The following is an 18580-nucleotide window of genomic DNA, read 5'->3' as shown; positions in this document are numbered from 1 at the left end:
GGAAGTTGTTTAGTCTGCGGAAGAGAAGAATGAGGGGGGATTTGATAGCTGCTTTCAACTACCTGAAAGGGGGTTCCAAAGAGGATGGCTCTAGACTGTTCTCAGCGGTACCAGATGACAGAACAAGGAGTAATGGTCTCAAGTTGCAGTGGGGGAGGTTTAGGTCGGATATTAGGAAAAACTTTTTCACTAGGAGGGTGGTGAAACACTGGAATGCGTTACCTAGGGAGGTGGTGGAATCTCTTTCCTTCGATATTTTTAAGGTCAGGCTTGACAAAGCCCTGGCTGGGATGATTTAGTTGGGGATTGGTCCTGCTTTGAGCAGGGGATTGGACTAGATGGCACCCTGAGGTCCCTTCCAACCCTGATATTCTATGATTCTATGATAAGTCAGAAGAGAGGTTTTATTTTGCACAGTTTGCACTGAACCTTGCTGAACATCCCAAATTTGCTGTACTGTGACAAGCAGCAGAGGATCAGACAGGCTAGAGGCAGTGGGGAAAGGGGGCAAAGAAAAGTCACCTCCGACTGGTATGTTCAGGCCCTGGGTCCTGTCCTCCCCACTCACGGGTGAGACACACCTTGGCTCCAGAGAAGGATCAAGGCTGTGGTTTATGATGACTTGGGCAGCGTCAGAGGGGTATAAAGGGCTGGGTGAATGTTGCAATGCTCTGTGAAGCAATGTCAGAAACAAAGCCAGGTGCCAACAAGCAGCTGGTTTCACTGCCTGATAGTTAGAGCTTGTCCCTGCAGCAGGAAGGCACCTCTAGGAGCTCTGATGGGGGGTGGCGTGGGGGGGGGAGCTCTGATCCGGGGGCAAGAAAGAACAGCCCCCCACCCCCCTGCACTAGGTGTGAGAGAAAAGCCCTTTGTTTAGCTGCAGGGGGAATCAGCTTCTGCTGCAGGGGCCTGATCTTGGGGTCCAGCTCTCGAGACGGAAAGTGCCTAGCGGCCACGTGTGGGCTGGGTGCAAGGGGGCTGGTGGTTAGCACAGGCCGGGGCAATAATTAATCGGGGGGGGACTTTTTTTGGTTGGGGTTCCCACGTTCTTGCCGGAGAAGGCCTCGGAAAAGCAACGCAACCCCCCGGCGGGGGTGTTAACCCCACCCCCAGACCGCGGGGGAGAGGTTTGAACTGCCCCCGGCGTGGGAAGAGGGAAATCGCGGCCCCGGCTCCCAGGGTGTGTCCCGGGGCGGGCTGTACGTAGGCAGGAGTGTCTCCTTCTCCCTCTCCGGCCCGCCCAGGGCTTCCCTCGGCTGGGAGGAGAGAGGCTGGTTTCCTGCCCGAGGACTGGGAGCAGACCCGCCGCTGCGGCCCGGCCCGGAGGAAGGCGACCCCGCTTTTGAATCGCAAGCCTCCCTGGGGGGTGAGCTTCCCCCCCCCCCCCCCGCCGGGTCCCCACCATCCAGCCCCTGGATTGTAATCGCGCCCCGGGCCGTCATGGGCGATGTTATCTCCACTCACCTGGATGAGAGCCGGCGCCACTATATCTCAGGTAAGGGGGTTGCACCCCGCCCCGGCTGGGGCTGGTCAGTGTCCAGGAGCCATAGTCCGCTTCGGGCGGGGGGGGAATCAGCGTCTTTCCCCCTCGCTCTCCGGAGGGGTGTGTAAAACGGAGCCGATTCTCGCTGGAGGAAAAGTTTCTCCGTTGTTTGCTTCTCCCCCCGTGTAACTAGCCTGATGGGGACAATCTCTGAGTTCCCAAGCTTTTCTCTGTCCCACTCCTTTACTAAATCATGGTGCGAAGGGGGTGGGAGGAACCCCCCCTTCTCCTAAACAGCCCCCCCCCCGGGGGGATCCTCTCAATCTGGATTTCGTTTCCCTCCCGACAAGGGGATCATATTTTAATGCCTTAACGCTTTTTTTTTTTTTTTTAAGTTCCACGTTGCAACTCTGGGTCTCTCTCTCCTCCTTTGCAGAGCTGGGAGCAGCCTCTCCCTTAAGGAGGGCGGGGAATGGGGAAATAAGGTGTCCGCCTGTCTGCCTCCCCCTGAAAGGCTTGTCTTGTGTGGTGGATGTTTGTGTTGGCCGCAGGACGAGGTGATTTGCTTCAGGAGAGCTCTCCTATGGCCGGGGCTTCTGCTGGGCCTGTGGGCAGGGGGAAGGAAGGGGAACAGATCTCTCTCTAAGGATGATGAGTAGAAGTTTTGTCCCGTCCACACGAGCTGTTAAACCATGTTCAGCAGTGGTTCGAGGGGGACCCATCGGGCCCTGGTCCTGCGCGGGGGGACACAGGGCTCTGCCTGTGGGGATAGGGTCCCGGATCTGGATTAGCGCCAGGAATGGGTTTGCCTTTTAATGCAGACAGGGCTCCAGGCCATCCTGCCACTGAAATGTAGGGCGTTGGAGTCTAGAGAGGTGACAATGGAGCTATTGATTGCATTGCCCTGTATTTACTCTTGATGATGTGGATGTCTCAGTCTGACGTGTTTGACCTAAAGATTCCTCTTGGACTTGGGGATCGGGATGGCTGATTAGTCCTGCTTGGAATAGCTTTTCTAAGCATGGGACTGTGGCTTCCAGACAGTCGCTTTTTTGTCCAAGGAGATGGCATCTGACTGCACTGAGGATGGGGAAGGTTGGGGGGCTAATTGGTGCCTGCAGTTACTTGATTGACCCTTATAAGTGGGGTCACTCTGCCACTGAGCACTGTGACTTGGCCTCTGTTTCGCCTTCCTTGCTTGGGACATCTCATAATTTATGACGCAGGCATCTGAGCTTCCAAGGGTCTCTGAGTTGCAGGACTTGACCTCTGTCCCTTCCTTACATAGGCTTCAATTACAATTACTTCAGAGGCTCTTTGAAGGAGCTATTAAGCACTTAGCTACTACTCTGAACATCAACCTTGCTTGGGACCCCCAGACTTCACAAATCAGGTTGCAGGAGAAGATGTGGCTTTGATGGCATGAGACCTAACCAACTTCTTACGCTGGAGAACCAGGAAGATCCGATGAAGTGAGCTGTAGCTCACAAAAGCTTATGCTAAAATAAATGTTAGTCTCTAAGGTGCCACAAGTACTCCTTTTCTTTTTGCAAGATGCCTTGGAAACTTTAGACCTTCAGAGGTGAATTAGTTTCCTCGCTCCCTGGAGCAAACTATGGCTCTGCCCCGGATCTCCAATGAAGTGGGCACTTCACACAAAGCTACAATTAAAATGCCAGAGGAACAGCATATTGCAGCTGCCTTAATATCAGGGGTTTGCAACATGACTAATGTTGTTGCATTGCTGAATGCCAAAGGAATTATGACTTGTCACTTACTGTAATGTATGGTAAAGTTTCCTATTCAGCTCCATGAATCATGGAATTTCATGTAGACCAAACACCATTTAAAGGGACGCTGTCGGGTTTAAAACGAATGCTTCTAAAATGTCCTATAGTACAAATGACACTTTAGATTGTTAAAACCAAGGAGTGAGTAAGGTTTATTTTATTAGCCTGGTCTCTTTGCAGGAAAGGAGATTATCTGGCTTCCCCCACCCTTTTCTTTTTTTTTTAAAATGGACAGTAGGTTTAGGAGTTTTAGCTCCTAAACCTACTGCTATGTCCTCTTGCTAACTTAAGGCACTACTTGTATTAAGTAGTGCCTAGAGGATCAAGACTCCATTGTACTACCTAGCATTGAGCAAACAGCCTTAAAACAAGTTTTTCCTTATCTTTAAAATCTGGACCTTCCCCTATTGTGTTAAAGACCTACACAAATTGGGGAGTGGTGTGGGGGGATGACTGGCTATAATGACACAGAGAAGGCACAACTTGCTGTCAGATGAGCAAAGTAACGGGGGAGGGGAGTTTCCTCCTATCTCTTGGGTAATCTTGGGGGTTGCTAGCAACAATGACTACAGAAATATTTGTTTGGGGAGGGTATATAATTGGATCACTACTTTGACCTGAAGGTCCGAAACTTCCTAGCCTATAGTAATTGCTGCCATAATTACTTCTTAATGCTCTATTAATGAGCTCCTCAGAAGTGTTCATGGGCCACAATCTTCTGCTGTCTTGCAACTCATTGCAGTGGTTAAAATGCCTGAGCCCCTCCTGGACCAGCACACCCCTCATTTACAAGACTGATGGAGATGCCCCAGTGCAGGATAAGCCATTTCCAGGCTCTCCCCGGTGTAGACACAAGATCTAAATGGCTCATGAAATGTAGTGCCAAGGCCAGCTAAGAGATTCCTGCTCTTTAGCATGACTAGAGGAGCACAAGCTCCAGGAATCTAGTGGAAACTAACTTCCCAATGATCAGTACAAGCTACCCCTGCTTTGCTTCTCCAGCTTGCTCCAGGTAGCGCTTGGGAACGTCGTGGTGGTGTTAATCTAGGGACTCGGCTGAGCTAGGGCTCCTACCGGTGCAGGTGCAGTGGTGCTGGTGTAACAGAGAGAATGCCCCGAAAGCTGCCAGAGTCGTCACCGCGTTCCTGTCTGCGGGGTGGAGGAGGGGGAGCAGCACTTCAGTGTGCCTGGTGAAGCCGGCCCCTCTTGGCTGATGTTTGCCGGGTTCTTCTCTCCCACCCTGGTGCGCTTTGGAGTCTCCTAGACTGCGTCAGCCCACCAGGGCAGGGAGTGTCACGGCCTGCTTGGGCAGCGCCTAGCCCAGCGGGGCCCCAACCTCATGCAGGCCACTGCAGCAGCACCAGAGCTAACTGAAGGTGTGGCTGATTCAGGTGGCCCTTCCCCTCAATCCCAACATGCTCTCCTAGCCCTCCTTACCTGTAACTTCATGCCTGGGGTCTTCTGTTCCCTGAACAAGGGGTAACTCTGTGTTGCTACTGTTGGCTGATCTCCCTGCATGCCGCCCTTCCATCTCCCTCTGTTTCAGGGACTCCCTGCAACCCCCAGCCCTTCCCTCATGCTGGGGTCCCTCAATCTCCCCCCTTGGGTTCCTAGTGCCCTCAGTCCCCCCCTTACCCCCCCATACCAGGGCCCTGCATTTGTGCCTCAATGCTGCCAGGGGCTCTGGGTGCCCCCCATCTGCCACCATTCTTTCTCTGTCTGCCTGGGAGATGCCCTGACCTATCAACGTTGTGAGGATGGGCGGAAATGGGACGGGGGCCCTTGTTAGGCTGGATGCAGTTAATGGGTGCCATTAACTCGTTCTCTGATCTACAGACAGGTGCTTGAAGCTGTGGCTCTCCTAGACAGATGGCAGGGCCCCCGTATGTTCTCCATTTCCCGCTTCCCGGGTTTTTCCAATTATGTCTATTGACACCGAGCGTGGTCCCTGAAATCTGGGCACTGATCAGACGCGATGTACAAAATCTGTTGCTTTAGATGGACTCCCTCGGGTGGCGCATAGGGCCTCACAAGCTCAGCCATGCCTGGCCCCCTAAGGCACGGTAGCACCTAGCCGCCCCACTGTGCTAGGCACTGTAGAAACACAACACGCTCCCTGCCTCAGAGCTTTTAAATGGCTGGGGCAGACCGTGAGAGGCACAGAGAGGTGAAGTGACTTGCTCAAGCAGGTCCTAGTCTGAGCACTGCTCTGTCCACCTGATCCCTGTGCTCCTGGATGCAATCAAGAGCTCTTTTTATTTTATTATAAAGAGGCAAGCAACGTTTTATGCAGTGCCCATGCTGTTCAGAATAGCAGGTGCTCCCTAAGGCTTGTGCACATTTACAGTTCCAACAAACATACTATTAAAGCACCTTTGCTACACCCAGGACGCTCTTCCCCCCTGCGCCCGCGCTCCCCCCCCCCCCCCCCCCGGCCGCCTTAGGAGACCTGTGCTGGGACCTGCAGGGTTAGGGACAGGTGTCATTTCAGAAAAATTCTGTGGGTAGGGAGAAGTTTGCTTTCCTCATGTCGGTCTCCAAAGTCTGGGGTGGGCGGGTGGGGAGAAAAGTGGAAGGCCTCATGGAGCATACAGACCTATGAAAAGTTGGGGTGTTGGGAGCAGAACAGGGTCTGGAGGGGGTGACTGGTCCCCTGGTTAGGGACCCATTTTGCACTGATCTGGTAATGGCTGGAGGGAGCAAGTCACGTGGAATAGGTTTGTGCTAGCTGGGACGGCTAGCATGGGCTTGCTGCGCTGCGTCTAGTTCACTCGGCTGGTTCGGAATAAGGGCCTGTCCCTACCATCAAGAGGAGGTGGCACCAAATGCATGACGAAGCTGGGTGAGCCTTCTCCCCATCCGCTCCACGACATCCTGGACGGCACAAGGATGTTCCCTGTGGCAAGCCCATGAGTTCATGGGTTGCTCTGGGAACCTTTTCTAGCGGAGTCACCCATCCCCTGCCGCCACGCCTCCCGTCCTTCCTAAATAAAACAGCCGTGCTATTTTCAGGGAGGTTTGGGGGTTAGTTTCCAGGAGGCACCTGGCATAAAAGGCTGTAGTTATTGCAGCTATGAGCCAAGTGCCTCCCCCGAGCTCAGGGAGGCGCAGCCTGGTGCTGGGATGCCATGTTGCACAGCCTCACTATTTGTTTTTCATTTGGAGCTCATTCCTGCTGGAGCGTCCTTCGTGCCTGAGCAAGCCCAGCCCAGAGCCTTTGCTCTCCCTCTGCTGTCCCTCGAATGGTGGGTGTGGGCGTACACACCTATGTAGAGGGGGAAGGGAGTGACAAGGAGACGCCGGAGGCTTCGTCTACACTGCATCTCCCAGTGCAGACACGGCTTGCACCAGTGCACTGGAGCCCGGTTAACCGGATTAGTATCGGTGGTGCCAGTCACGTCCACACAAACACTTTGCAACAGTGCAGCTGCAGTTGTGGATGAATTCTAGAGTAGACCAGACCTTTGTGGTGGTCTCGATCCAAGGCAACATTCTGGGAGCAGAATTCCCCAAAGTTTGGAGGGGGAGCCCAGACCACGTCTGACAAACACTGAAATCCAACTAATCGGGAGACACCCTGGGTGAGGTTTCAGCTGGTCCAAACAGTAAAAATTTAATTAATACACTTCATCATTTCCCAAAGGTCCCTGGCTCGCCTTGGAGCTGAGTGAATAATTAGCTACCACTAACTTGCTTGACTAATCTTGGCCTCTTTCTGCTCCTGCCATGAAAATCAACCAGCCGGAGTGCCCTCTGCTGTGCCATGGGGAATAACTTTGTCTTCCATAGATTGCAAACTGTTCCCTGCAAGTACCAGCTGCTTGATGGGTGCGGCCGGTCATGTGGCTTCAGCTCCGGTCCCTGACTGGCTGAGCCTATTGTATAGCAGGCACTGCCAGCCTGTGCTTCTAAAGTTCCCCTCCTGCCCGGGAGGGTCTGGCTCCCAGCCCTGTGCTCAGACCATGCTGCTTCGCTAACCCAGCCTGCCTGCAGCAGACCCTGAGTTCGGGGTCTGACCCCATCCCCCTTAGCTGGCTGTGTTAGTGCTCGGTTCAAGGCCCCGTAAAACCGTCCACTGTTCCCCTTACAGACAGCGGGTCCCACTCTCTCCCGGGGCTGCTGTTCCTTTCACATGCCACAGCACTGGAGACTCTCTGGTTGTGTAAAACAAGCCCTGACGGAGTCCCTCTGAGCACACGGAGGCCAAACCTCCTGCACCGGAGGGGATTTGAGTCTCTTAGCAACGGCCGAGGGGATAAACACAACTGATTGGAGGGCAAAATCTTCCTGGCATAGTTGGGAGGGTGGAGAGAGGGAGAATATTGGCTGGAGGTGCCTCTCTCTCTCCTTCCTCCATGGGGAAAACCCCTCCCCTGTCATTCTGCAGCACACTTCTCCCCTGTCCCAAGCTCTGCTGTGCCCTATGGCAGAGACCAGCCCTGCACAAAACTGCTCATTCTCTCTAGAGTTAAAGGGAAAAAAGTGAAGCTTCTCTTTTCTCTTCTCATTCTGTGAAAGTCCCAGGAGGAAGCCTGTTTGCAATTAGTGGTTCTGCTTTGGCCTTTCCTGGCTTGCCAGCTTCCAGGGGGCAGGGCTTTCAGTGGGGCAGCAGACCCGATGCCAGCTGTACCACAAACGCCCAGTTGCACTTGGTTGAGAGCTGGAAGGTGGGAGAGGGGTTTCTCTGTAGACAAAGGAAAGTCACCAGCCTATTAAAGGGGCATTGGCATAACAATGCCCCGTCTGTCAATGCAGACTTTAAAGCCTGTCTCTGTTTTTAAATCCTTGTTTTGTGGCATCTCTGGGGAGGTTTCTGAGCAGGAGTTTGGAGTGGGTCATAGTGCCCAAGACTGGGATTTTCAAACGGGCTGAACACACGGCCCGTGTCCCAAATGGGAGCTGAGCCCTAGCTGGGGTGGGAGTCCACTGGATGGCTGCTTGCTGGGGCAGCTCATGAAGCCTGCGCAAGGCAGCCGAGGAGCCACCCTCATCGGGCATCAGCAGCTTCGAAGCTGCCAGTCTCTCTGGAGAGTCCCAGTATGATTCTGAAGTGGGACTGGACTCTGGCTCTCTGGTGCTTTGCCCTGAATTTCCTGATCTGCATTATCCCAAAGCAGCTCAGAGGTCTTTGTGGTACTTCAGAGATGGTCTGGGAGGGTGCCAGCTGATGCCAAACACCATGCCAGGCCTGCTTGAACAGCGCAGTCCCCAGCAAGTATCCCACTCGTGCAATAGGAACGCCATGGGCCTGCCAGCAAACACGTGGGCCTGGCCCCAGCTACCTCCAAAGGTTCCACCCCCTTAATCAGAGACCAAGACCTATTCCAGCAATTGCACTCCAAGGACCGGGACTCCCAGCTGCGAGGGCGAGCTCCGCAGAGCAGGGGCCACAGCAGGGGTTCTCAAACTTTTTTTGCTGGAACCCCCTTTCAAAACATTTCAGGCTGCGATGACCTGCCCCCAAAGTGACGACTCCACCCCATCAGGGCCGCCCTTCCTTCTGTGCTGCTGCTGGCGGTGCGCTGCCATCCGAGCTGGGCGCCTGGCCAGCAGCCGCTACTCTCGCGACCCCCTTTTGGGTTGGGACCTGCAGTTTGAGAAACACTGGTCTAGAGCATTCAGTGAAGGTGAGCCACAGCTGTGGACCCAGAGTGTGGGCTGGGATCCTGCAGCGGTCAGGGGAAAGCCATTTCACCCTGGTAACGGTGCCTGGGGTGAACCGCTAATATATGCTTGCGGAAGGGGGCAGGGGACTGAGAGTGAGGATCTGACTGTTAAATGTATGCAACCTTTCTATGACTTTTGGGTCAACACCCAGAGATCTGGGGTTGAGTCCACAGTCTGGGAGACCTTGCGCAAGCTGCTTGAGCCCAGCCTGGTAACAGTGCACCTGTGCTGCTGGGTCAGTGAGCATGTGTCCCTGGAACCTAAGAATGGCCCTGCTGCAGGATCTGTCCTGGGGTCTCTTTCTTTCAGTTCCCCCCGCCCCCCAAACCCTTGCAGACTGGCCAACTGTAGGAGCAGCCAATCAGCTGAACGAGTGAGGCTACCTGCAGGCTGGCTGGGTGTACGTGTCTGCCACCTGGGCCTCCCGAGTGAGCCACACAGCACCAGTCCCTGCTGTGTGCAAGGAGTCAGCCTGAGCAGTGCTACAAGAGGCGAGTCAATGGGCAGATTGGTGGCTGCAGAGAGGTGGCTCGTACTACCCCAGCCCAGTGCCCATACCTGATGTGAGCACTGGCTTGTGTCAGGACATGAGGGACAGCTGGCTTCTGGGGAAGGGATCAGTGATAGAAGCCTGCCAGTGGAAGTGGGGAGCGGGGGAAGTGGGCACTTCAAATCTCTCCTTCCCAGCTGCTCAGACCTTCCTGTGTCTGCACTTCACTGATGCCAACTGCAACTGTCCTGGGTTTTCATTTGGAAACGTGGCCTCCCCGTTCCTGGGTTACAGGCACCGAACCCCCAGTGCATCGGTGTACACTGGTGATTTGGTGCACCCATGCCATCGCACGTCCACACTGGGCATTTACACCTGAACACAGGAGGTTGTGGGCAGGGCTGGTTAATGCTCTTGGGTGCTCTTGCTCCCTAGACCTCTGGGCACTTCCTGAAGTGAGGTAGAGTTATCCTCCTTGTCTCAGAGATGGGGAAACTCAGGCCCAGAGGGTGGGTAATTTGGTCACTCTCCTGCAGGGAGGCAGCGTCAGAACCCAGGTCTTCCCCGTCCAGTAGACTATGGTGCCAGGGACACAACAAGCTGTGGTGGAAGAGCACTGAAGCGAGTGGTAAGGGGCTGTTAAGGGGCGTGTGGCGGGACTGCATGTAAATGGGCTTGTTCAATGCAACGACCTCTTCCTCCCCGCCCGCATCGCAGTGAGAGAGGGGCCTGTTGAGACCAGCTCAGCAGGGGTGCTGAGTTGTCTCCCCTCCCACGCCCTGCAGAAGGAGGGTCTCCCTCCTCCCCAGGCTGCCACATGTGAGCAGCATGGGGGGAATTGCTGGAGGTGCTATCTTGTCCATGGCAGGCTGGGGTGAGGGAGAGCGGCCCTCACCCCACCCTGGTGTCCGGTGAGGCTGGTCCGGTGTCTCTTCTGGATAGAAGGTGCATGTTGCTACAGGTTTACGGCTGTGTTGACTGCTAAGACGATGAATCTCCCACTCCACTAATTGGTGGTCGAGGGTCCCCTGTGAGATCAGGAATAACGGCTGGGGCGGGGGTGTTGGTAAAGGGAGGATGGAGCAGCAGGGCTGAAATAGTGACAGCTAAGAGAGCCTGTCAAGTCACCGGAGTGTCAGTTGGGACTCCAGGGTAGGGTCCTTGGGGATGGAGCTGAGGGGAATGGAGCTGGGCAAGTCCTTGCCCCTCTCTGTGCCTCACTTTCTCCACCTATAAAATGGGGGTAACTCAGCCCCTTCCTTACGGCTGGTTTGGAGGCATTAACTGTTAGCAAGGTGCTTGGAGAGCTCAGACCTGCACGATAGGAGCAAAGAGTTTGGTAACAGCTGGGAAGCAGTGTGGCTGCTGGCTTCTCCTAGGCATTTGTGACTGTGACACACACCTGCTTTCTCTCTCTCTCTCCTAAGCTGTAATAAGGGAGTCTCTCTCTCTCTTTGGCCCCAAGGTGCCTCCTTCTCACCCGATTTCACTTCCTCGCTTGTATCCCAGCACCTTCCTCCCTGTCCGTTTTAAAGCGGACTTTTGGAGTTCCTGCTTCTCACACCTCTCTGGTCTGTCCGGACTAGGCAAAAGTTGGGAAACTTCTAAAAATGGTCAAAAAATGTAACTTTTCCCTCCTCCCCCTCCCCACGAGTTCAGTACTGCTGCATTTCCTCCTCCAGCTTTTTACAATCCCCTCTTGGCACTGGCCCTGCCATCTGCAACAGAAACAAAGCAGGGAAGCTGTCTCCCTGCAGGAACCCTCCCCACACGGAGCCGCCCTCCACGATGGTTGGGGCTGGGTTTGTTTAAAGCTCTAGCAGGGGAGATTACCCACTCTAAGTGCTTCTCAACCCGGGAGCTGCTAGCGGCCCCATCAGCGCACAGCTGCGGCCCATGTGACGTGCTCAGGGCCATACAGGTAGTATAGATATTCTGTGGATGCAGCCCACGAAATACAGAGTTGCATGTGTGGCCCACAATGGTAAACAGGTTGAGAACCACTGCTGTAAACCATCGCTTCTGTTGCAAAGAGCTCATCAGTTTTCCGCTTCGCACAGTGGCTACGGTTCTAAACGGCTGGTATATGGGTGTGGGGAGTCCGTTAAACTTGTGGGGGGAGTCTGTTGCAGGTGGGGTGTGTATGATGCCAACTTGGCTAAGGCTGGGGATTGAACTGGGGACTTCCGATGCTGATGGCACAAACCTCTGGAGCTCGAGAACCAGGCCCTTGTATGAGTCCTAATAAACCGTGTCCAGTGGGGTTAGGCACAGAGGGACATGACATGTGGGGCAGGCCTGTACTGGAGGCCTCCTGCCCCCGTCTCACTAGCACACAGCTTGTCTCTTGGGCTTTATCTACCTGCGATGCTTAGAGTCAAGGCAAGAGGGTGCCCTAGAGCTCCCACAGCCCAACCAGTGCTAGCAGCGGTGGGAGGACAAAGAAGCAGGTGGGGGTTTTAACCTCTGGCTCGACGGTTCTGATCAGGGTCAGCGGATGTGGTAGCTGAAGCCCTGTCTACACTAGTGCTCACAGCTGCGGCTCCTGTGTAACACCGGTGCTGCAAGACCGCTTTTCCTGTTTCTAGTGTAGACCAGGAGATACAAGGCTTCATGTGTCCGCTTGCTCTGCTCCCAGTTCTCTCATTAGCCCCATGCTGATCCTAGGTAGCCACGCAGTCTTTCATCGGGAGCTTCTAATCCCTCTTGCACCTGCCTTGGAGAAATTGGGTGGGTCACTGGTGGGCATTGTGTAGGGGGGTTCAGAGCATTGCATGGTGGATGCAGGTGCATGGTTCAGGTGAAAGCCCTCTTCCTCCACTGCATTCAAATACCACCATCGCCAAACTGCACCAGCTGCCTGAGGCTTCTGTGTCCAAGCCACATAGATTAGTGAAGAGGATTGAAAGATAGTCATTCCTCCAATTCACAAGGTTGGAGGAGAAATCCTCTGGGCACATGCCTTCTAGCTACTGAGCTGAGTCTCTCATAAGAACCCAGCCTGTGCTCCTTAAGGTCCATGTTCTTTAAAAGGATGGGTGATATGATACTGATGGACAAATCAGAGGAGGGTTGCTTTAGGTAAGGAAATGAAAGCTTGTGTGTGGAATACGTAGGGGGGCAGCATGGTCTTGTGGATGATGCACAGGGCTCATTTTATTCCCAATTCTGCCACTGACTGGCTGTGGCCTTGGGCATGTCACTTTGCTCGTCCGTACCTCAGTTTCACCATGTGGGGGCATGAATTAAGTAAGGGATGATACATGCTCACACATCTTTAAAACAGCCTGAGATCCTGGGAGGAAAGTCCTATAGAAGCAGTACTATACACTTTACGTACTGCCCGGGTCTGCCAAACTGGGGTAGCCGAGGGCTCCTGTCTGGGCTGGAAATCCTGCAATCTGCCTTTCCTTGTGGTAGTGTGGTGCTTCTGGCACCAGCTGGAGCAGTGTGTGTGAGGGCAGGGGAATAGAGGACTCCCTCTCCCTGGTTGCCTGTTTCTGTGCTTACGGGAATACATTGGAGCTCTAAGCTTCCTACCACCTGGGTGTGTGACGGGGAGGGCTTGGAGTGGTTTCTTGCCTGCAGAGCGGGGAATAAAGCAGTGTTTGCTTTTCCTGTCTTGCTGCCTCCTGCCAGCCATTTCCCAGCACCCAGCTGCTGGAGTCTAGACCCTGCTCCTGGACACCACTGGGCACTTTGGGTCCCAGAGATGCTCCAGGTTCAGCTGGCAGAAAGGCTGGGGTCATGTCCGAAGATCATTATCTGTTATCATCTGACTTCTCCTTCCCCCACTGTGGTGATCCTGGGGGGCCTCCCAGCATACAGCTGGGCAGCTCTACCTCCATCTTGCTTGGGAAGGGGCCCCTTGATTCCTGAAACTTGCCTCATTGGCTTGTGAGGTGGAAACTGCCTTCTCCTCTGTGCCACCCGCTGCCCTTCCCAGGGTAGGGAATGAGTTTCCCGGCCTCTACAGCAGACCAGTTACGCTGCAGGGTGCTAGGCTGCTGGGGCCCCAGTTTCCCTCCGGCTTGTGTGTCCATCAGCCAAGACTGGAGGGACTAGAAGCTTGTTTGACGTGATCTGGCTCAGCGGCCCTCTGTGCTGGGATGTTGACTTCTTGCCAGGCTCTGTAGATGTTGATCAGTTTGACGCGGCTGGAGCCCTTTGAGCTGCTCCGTGGGGGGATGTGTTGGATGTGCCGGGACCTGGCACGCTGTGTGGTAGGGAAGCGATGCCTGTTTCTGCACCATGTCTCTCTTCTCCCCTCCCCCAGGGGCACCCCGTGCCCTTTGCGGGCATCTGTCGCGGCGAGTCTTTCTTCAGCCCTCTGGGCACCGCGGCCCGAGCAGGGGCGGGAGCAATAGTGCAGACGGGGCTTGGGTGTCGTCTGACCCTGCATGGAGGTTAGACGACGTGGCGTTGCGAGCACCTGCTCCCATTGTATACCGGCTCTGGCGCAGCCATAGCGGTGGATCAGCGGGAGGGAGAGGGCTAGTGCAGACAAGGCCTCCAGTGATCAAGCCCCTCCTGAGCGAATGGAGATGCCCAGGTTTGGAAGCTCTCAGCCACTTTACCCTTTGCATGGGAACTCTGTGAGCTACCTCTGCACACGCCCTTGGAGTGCCGGAGGCTCCCCGTGTACTAACGAAGGGGGTGCCCTGCCTTTGGATTGGCTGGGCCTAGCGTCTCCTCCAGCCTGCGAGGATCCGTCTCCGACGCCTCGTTCCCCGAGCGCTGGAGTCTCTCCCCTTCACGCCCTCTTGTTGTTTGGCCGCCTGGTAAACAGGCATGTCTAGGGGAGAACAGCTTCCCGCAGCCCCTCCCTAGGCTCTCTTGTACTCTGCCCCAGTGGTGATCAATTGGCAAAAAGTTCCGATGGGTCAAATTCTGAGGCCAGCTAGCTCCCCTCGCTGTCTGTGGGCATGGGTTTTAGCGAGTGCTTAGAGGAAAGACTAAAAGGCGGTGTATGCATCCAGTATGCCCTGGATGTGGCCTTCAGCTAGCGCATTAGATCCAAGGTGTGGGCAGAAGGCTCCAGGCAGGAAAGAGAAATCTATATTAGACTCCACTACAGTGAGGTGCTTGAACCTGAGGACTGTGGATAGAAAAGTATGTGTCAGAGACTCGTAAGCACCAGGGCCTGCTAACAGCTGAAAACAGACTTGGGGCTGTTTGGTTGTCTGAATAAACTTTGTTTTTTACATACATAAAAGTCTTTGTGGTTTTTTTTTTTTTTTTTTTTTCCCCCCCGGCTCTGGAATGTTGGAGTTGGGTTTCCTGCTGGCACAAACCAGCTCTGCGGACCAAACTTTTATATCAAGTTTTATATTTTCCTCTCCCTTGGACTCTGTGTGTGTGTGTGTGTGAGAGAGAGAGAGATTGCAAAAGGCTAGATCCTTTCCTCCCTTGAGAAGAAAGAGAAGCTTATGCAATGGCCGATCAGAGCTCTGATACAGCTCTCGCTTTTGTAGAAGGTATTGCCAAGACTCTAAAAATAAAGGACTTAACCTCTGGCTTGGATCCTTTGCCAGCGCTTACCTCAAAGTGTCTTTGGCACACGCAGCTGGAGAACTGTTGGAACTTGTAAGAATTTGAAAGAGGAATGAAGCAGGAGGGGGGACAGACTGAAACTGGGAAAAAACCTGCAGAACTACCCAGGGAACTTGGCAAACCTGCTACCCATAATGCACTCCTACAGGTAGCCTGCTGTACTGAATTTCATGGGCCCATGTGATCCATTCCCCCCCCCCCCCCCCCGCCTTGTATCATAGAGAATTATCTCCTTGACAAATTTCACAAGCACAAAATGGCCTCTGGGCCTGTCCTGTGCAGGCCGAGAGAAGCTTACATGAAACGTGGTAATAAGATGATACTCCACCGTATGGCATTGTCTGTAGCAGTGTTGACGTAAAACGCCTGCTGAAATTATGTAACGTGTAGCAGTAGGGGCTGCAATTCGAAGCAGAAACAGCCGTACCCAGGACTGACCGGGAGGGAACACGTGAGCCTGGAACGTTCTTGTTCAGGGTTTTAGTGGAGGCTGTTAACCTACCTGGACGGGCCACTGTTGCCCGGGAAGTGAGGCTCCAAGCTTTGCTCAGAGTGGCTCTTGGGTAGAAAATCAAACTGAGTGGGTGACCAGACTTCATAGCGATTGGAGGGCTGAAAAAACCCTTGGAAAGCTGGGAAGGCAGAGAGTAGCTAGCGTATTTGTGTTGGTGCGGATTTCTGCTGAGTTCAAGGTGAACATACCGGAAGCCACACGACTGAAATGTGTATCACCTTACTCACAAGGGAATGTTTTTTTAGATTTGCAAATATTGGTTGCCATGGTATCCAGGCAGCATGGCAATGACCTGCCTCCCTCTCCCCCAACCCCAATGCAGGCCCCGTCATCTTCCATCACATTCCACTTCTGTGTGGCGGGTTGAGGTTACACTGCTTCTAGCCACCCTCCCCGAAAGGTACAGCAAAATAGACTCTAGATGGGTGTACTTCCCTACTCCTAACTAGTCCTGACACTCGGCTTTGGAACAGATGAATTAGGAGGATCTGAGGTAGCCAATGACCCAGACCAAGCAGCTAGATGAAGAAGCTGCTGCTATCGAACGGATGAGATGAACTCCCCAAAATGGCAGCTGTTCTGGTTTGGTAGCTGCTGCATAGCAGAGTTCTTTCTAGCCTTTACTATAGCAGCAGGGAATGAGGAGGGAGGCCATCACACCTGCTTCCAAGGGAGAAGTCCTTTGTGTCTCCCCACCTTTGAGTTGTTCTACAGAGTTCTTGTTTCTCCCTGAATTCTCATAGACCTGTTCTATCACAAGCAGCTTGAAAAATTGCACAGCCCATAGCTTCAATATGTAGCATGTTACAAAAGTGACTATCCCATTTTTCTCTCCTTGCAACCCACTCCTTTTAAAAGCACAGTGTAGACACAAACTTGTCCTAGCTATTCTGCCCCCAGGGAGCCTACTGGGCAAAAATCAGGTTGAAGAAACATCTGGCCACTAGCAAGTGAATCACACAATGGAACCTGCCTTGGTGTGGATCTGACTAACAGAGGGATTCTGTTGTGCCAGGCTTTACCCTTGTTTAGATCTCCTTCATCTCCGTCCCGTGCTGACCTATCAAGGCATGGAATCCATGTGGCCTCTCAACTCTGAAGCCTAGAGGGTACAGAAAACCTGTCCCAGGCCTAGGTGCTGCAAGAACCATAGAACTCTCTGAAAAAATCCTGACCCCTTTGTCGAGATTTTTCTGATTCCATAAAATCCAACTGTTTGGCAGAGATGGTTCAATTTTTCCGAAGTTCTAGGGGAAGCCAAGAAAGCTGCCAGGCCTCTGAGCTGCCTGGTTTCTGTGCAGCCCAGGTGGCTTGGGAACCTGGGCTTCTGAACTCTGGGGCAGCCTGCTATGCAGACTACCCCAGAGCTTCCAAGATCCATGGCTCCTGGAGAGCCCACCAGGTTGACTGTCCCAGGGCTAGGCCTCCGATCCCTTTTTCATAAAGAATTTAGGAATCTGTGAGGTTCATTCTCCGAACAAAACCAAACGTTGAAATCCTCCATGACATGGAATTGACTTTCTCTTCCCAGCTGTAAGGGACAGCGAGGCAGTTCCTGTCCCAAGCAGACAACACAGGTAAAGGAGGAAGAGAGGTATTCCCCACACTTACAGGTGGGAAACTTGTATGCCTCTGGCCTGAGCTCTCCATCTCGTTACAGCAGCGGTACCCTGGGACTCTAGCAAACGGTTGTGATGCTGAAACTGCGGAGGTTCCTGTGCCTAATATGAAGGGATGGGATGGGGAAGCTATTTGAGAAGGACTGGGATATTTTCCTCCTCCCACGGCAGGAGCACTGATCCGTACAGTGGGATCTCTTTACAGTAGAAACATCAGCTCATAGCATGAGGGGTTTTTCAAAGAAGCCGTTGGTGGAATCCTCGGACGCTATCTGAGGAATTCCACATCAGACTTTCCAGTTCACACACTGCTAGAACTCCCCAATTGAAGGAAAGCCCTGAATGCTGTTCCTGTAAAATCCATTTTGCACATTCCTAGCAGGGGTCTGTGACACAGCTGCAAGAGACCGAACACTGCACAAAACACCAGCAATCGTGCAGCAAGCCCTTCTGCAGTTCACGGGGGCATCCTAAATAGCAAGAGCAGAGCTAGTTCCCAGGGTCAAAGCTCCTGGGACTGATCCATGTTTATGTCTTGGGGCGGAAGTGGGTTAATCTTTCAGCGTCTGAGATCTTCCATGCGGGTGACCACCAGCACCAAGAATACACGTTTGCTTTTGCTGAATCTGAAACATTTTCAGCAAGGCACTCCAGGTTGGGTTGAAAATCCTGTCTGAGGACCCCATACTGTCACCCATCAGAGTAGCTGTGCTCAGTGGACTTAATGGAGTTTCTAGCACTTCTCCCTGCTTGGGCCAAACTCTGCTTGGGATCGGGTGCTGGCTTTCAGTCAGTAGAGGTCACAGCATTGTGAAAATTATAGTTACAGCCTTGTGTAGGTTGTGAGCTTTCTGGGAATGTCTACACTCCAATCAGGGGTGTAACGGCATGTGTACGGCTAGTTTGATCTAGCTTGTGTGGGTTTCAATAGCAGTGATAGCTATTGGCTGCCTGCTTTCAAGAGCGTTTAAACCCATATGAGACTCTTGGGACTGGATCCCCAGCTGGTGTAAAACGGCATGACACCACTGGAACCAATAGAGATACGCCAGTTCATACCCACTGAGGTCCTGTGATCGACTCCAGGGCTTCTCTGGTTTTGGTTTTTTCAGCCCCGTCATGGCCCGGGTCCTCCCAGTGAGGGCCAGTGCTTATGACCTGTCTACAGAAATTCCTTCGGGAAGCTTTGACAAAAGTATTAGAGAAGCCAGATTGTGCAACGGGTTGCTCGCGGGAGGGGTGGAGCTGCAGGTATTTGGAGCATCACCCAGTGCAATAGAAGATGAACCCGATGGGCCTCTGCCTGTCTGGGTTTCTTACCCTCGTCTGCTCTGTGTTGTCCCCGTCCCTCACGCCCCCACACCCCAGAGTTAGTCTGGCCACAGGTTCACGTAGATCCGTCTCTAAAGTGGCCTGTTGTGGTGCTGTGCCCTGGAGTGCTCTGTGCTCTGCAAACTAGCACTT

At 53.5% G+C, this 18580-nt stretch overlaps 1 protein-coding gene across 1 annotated transcript in view; it reads left to right on the top strand.

The window, feature by feature from the left end:
* Positions 1 to 1151: 1151 nt before the first annotated feature.
* The window catches only part of NIBAN2 (niban apoptosis regulator 2), a 98677-nt gene continuing 81248 nt past the window's right edge, over positions 1152 to 18580 (top strand). Inside the window, exon 1 of the mRNA XM_048823109.2 lies at positions 1152 to 1495. Coding sequence (XP_048679066.1) covers positions 1441 to 1495 — 55 coding nt within the window. The 5' untranslated portion in view covers positions 1152 to 1440. The remainder of the gene's footprint in view (positions 1496 to 18580) is intronic.

This window comes from Caretta caretta, chromosome 16, assembly GCF_965140235.1.
Source record: "Caretta caretta isolate rCarCar2 chromosome 16, rCarCar1.hap1, whole genome shotgun sequence".
Classification (NCBI taxonomy): domain Eukaryota; kingdom Metazoa; phylum Chordata; order Testudines; family Cheloniidae; genus Caretta; species Caretta caretta.
This window is presented reverse-complemented; position numbering and strand designations above follow the sequence as displayed.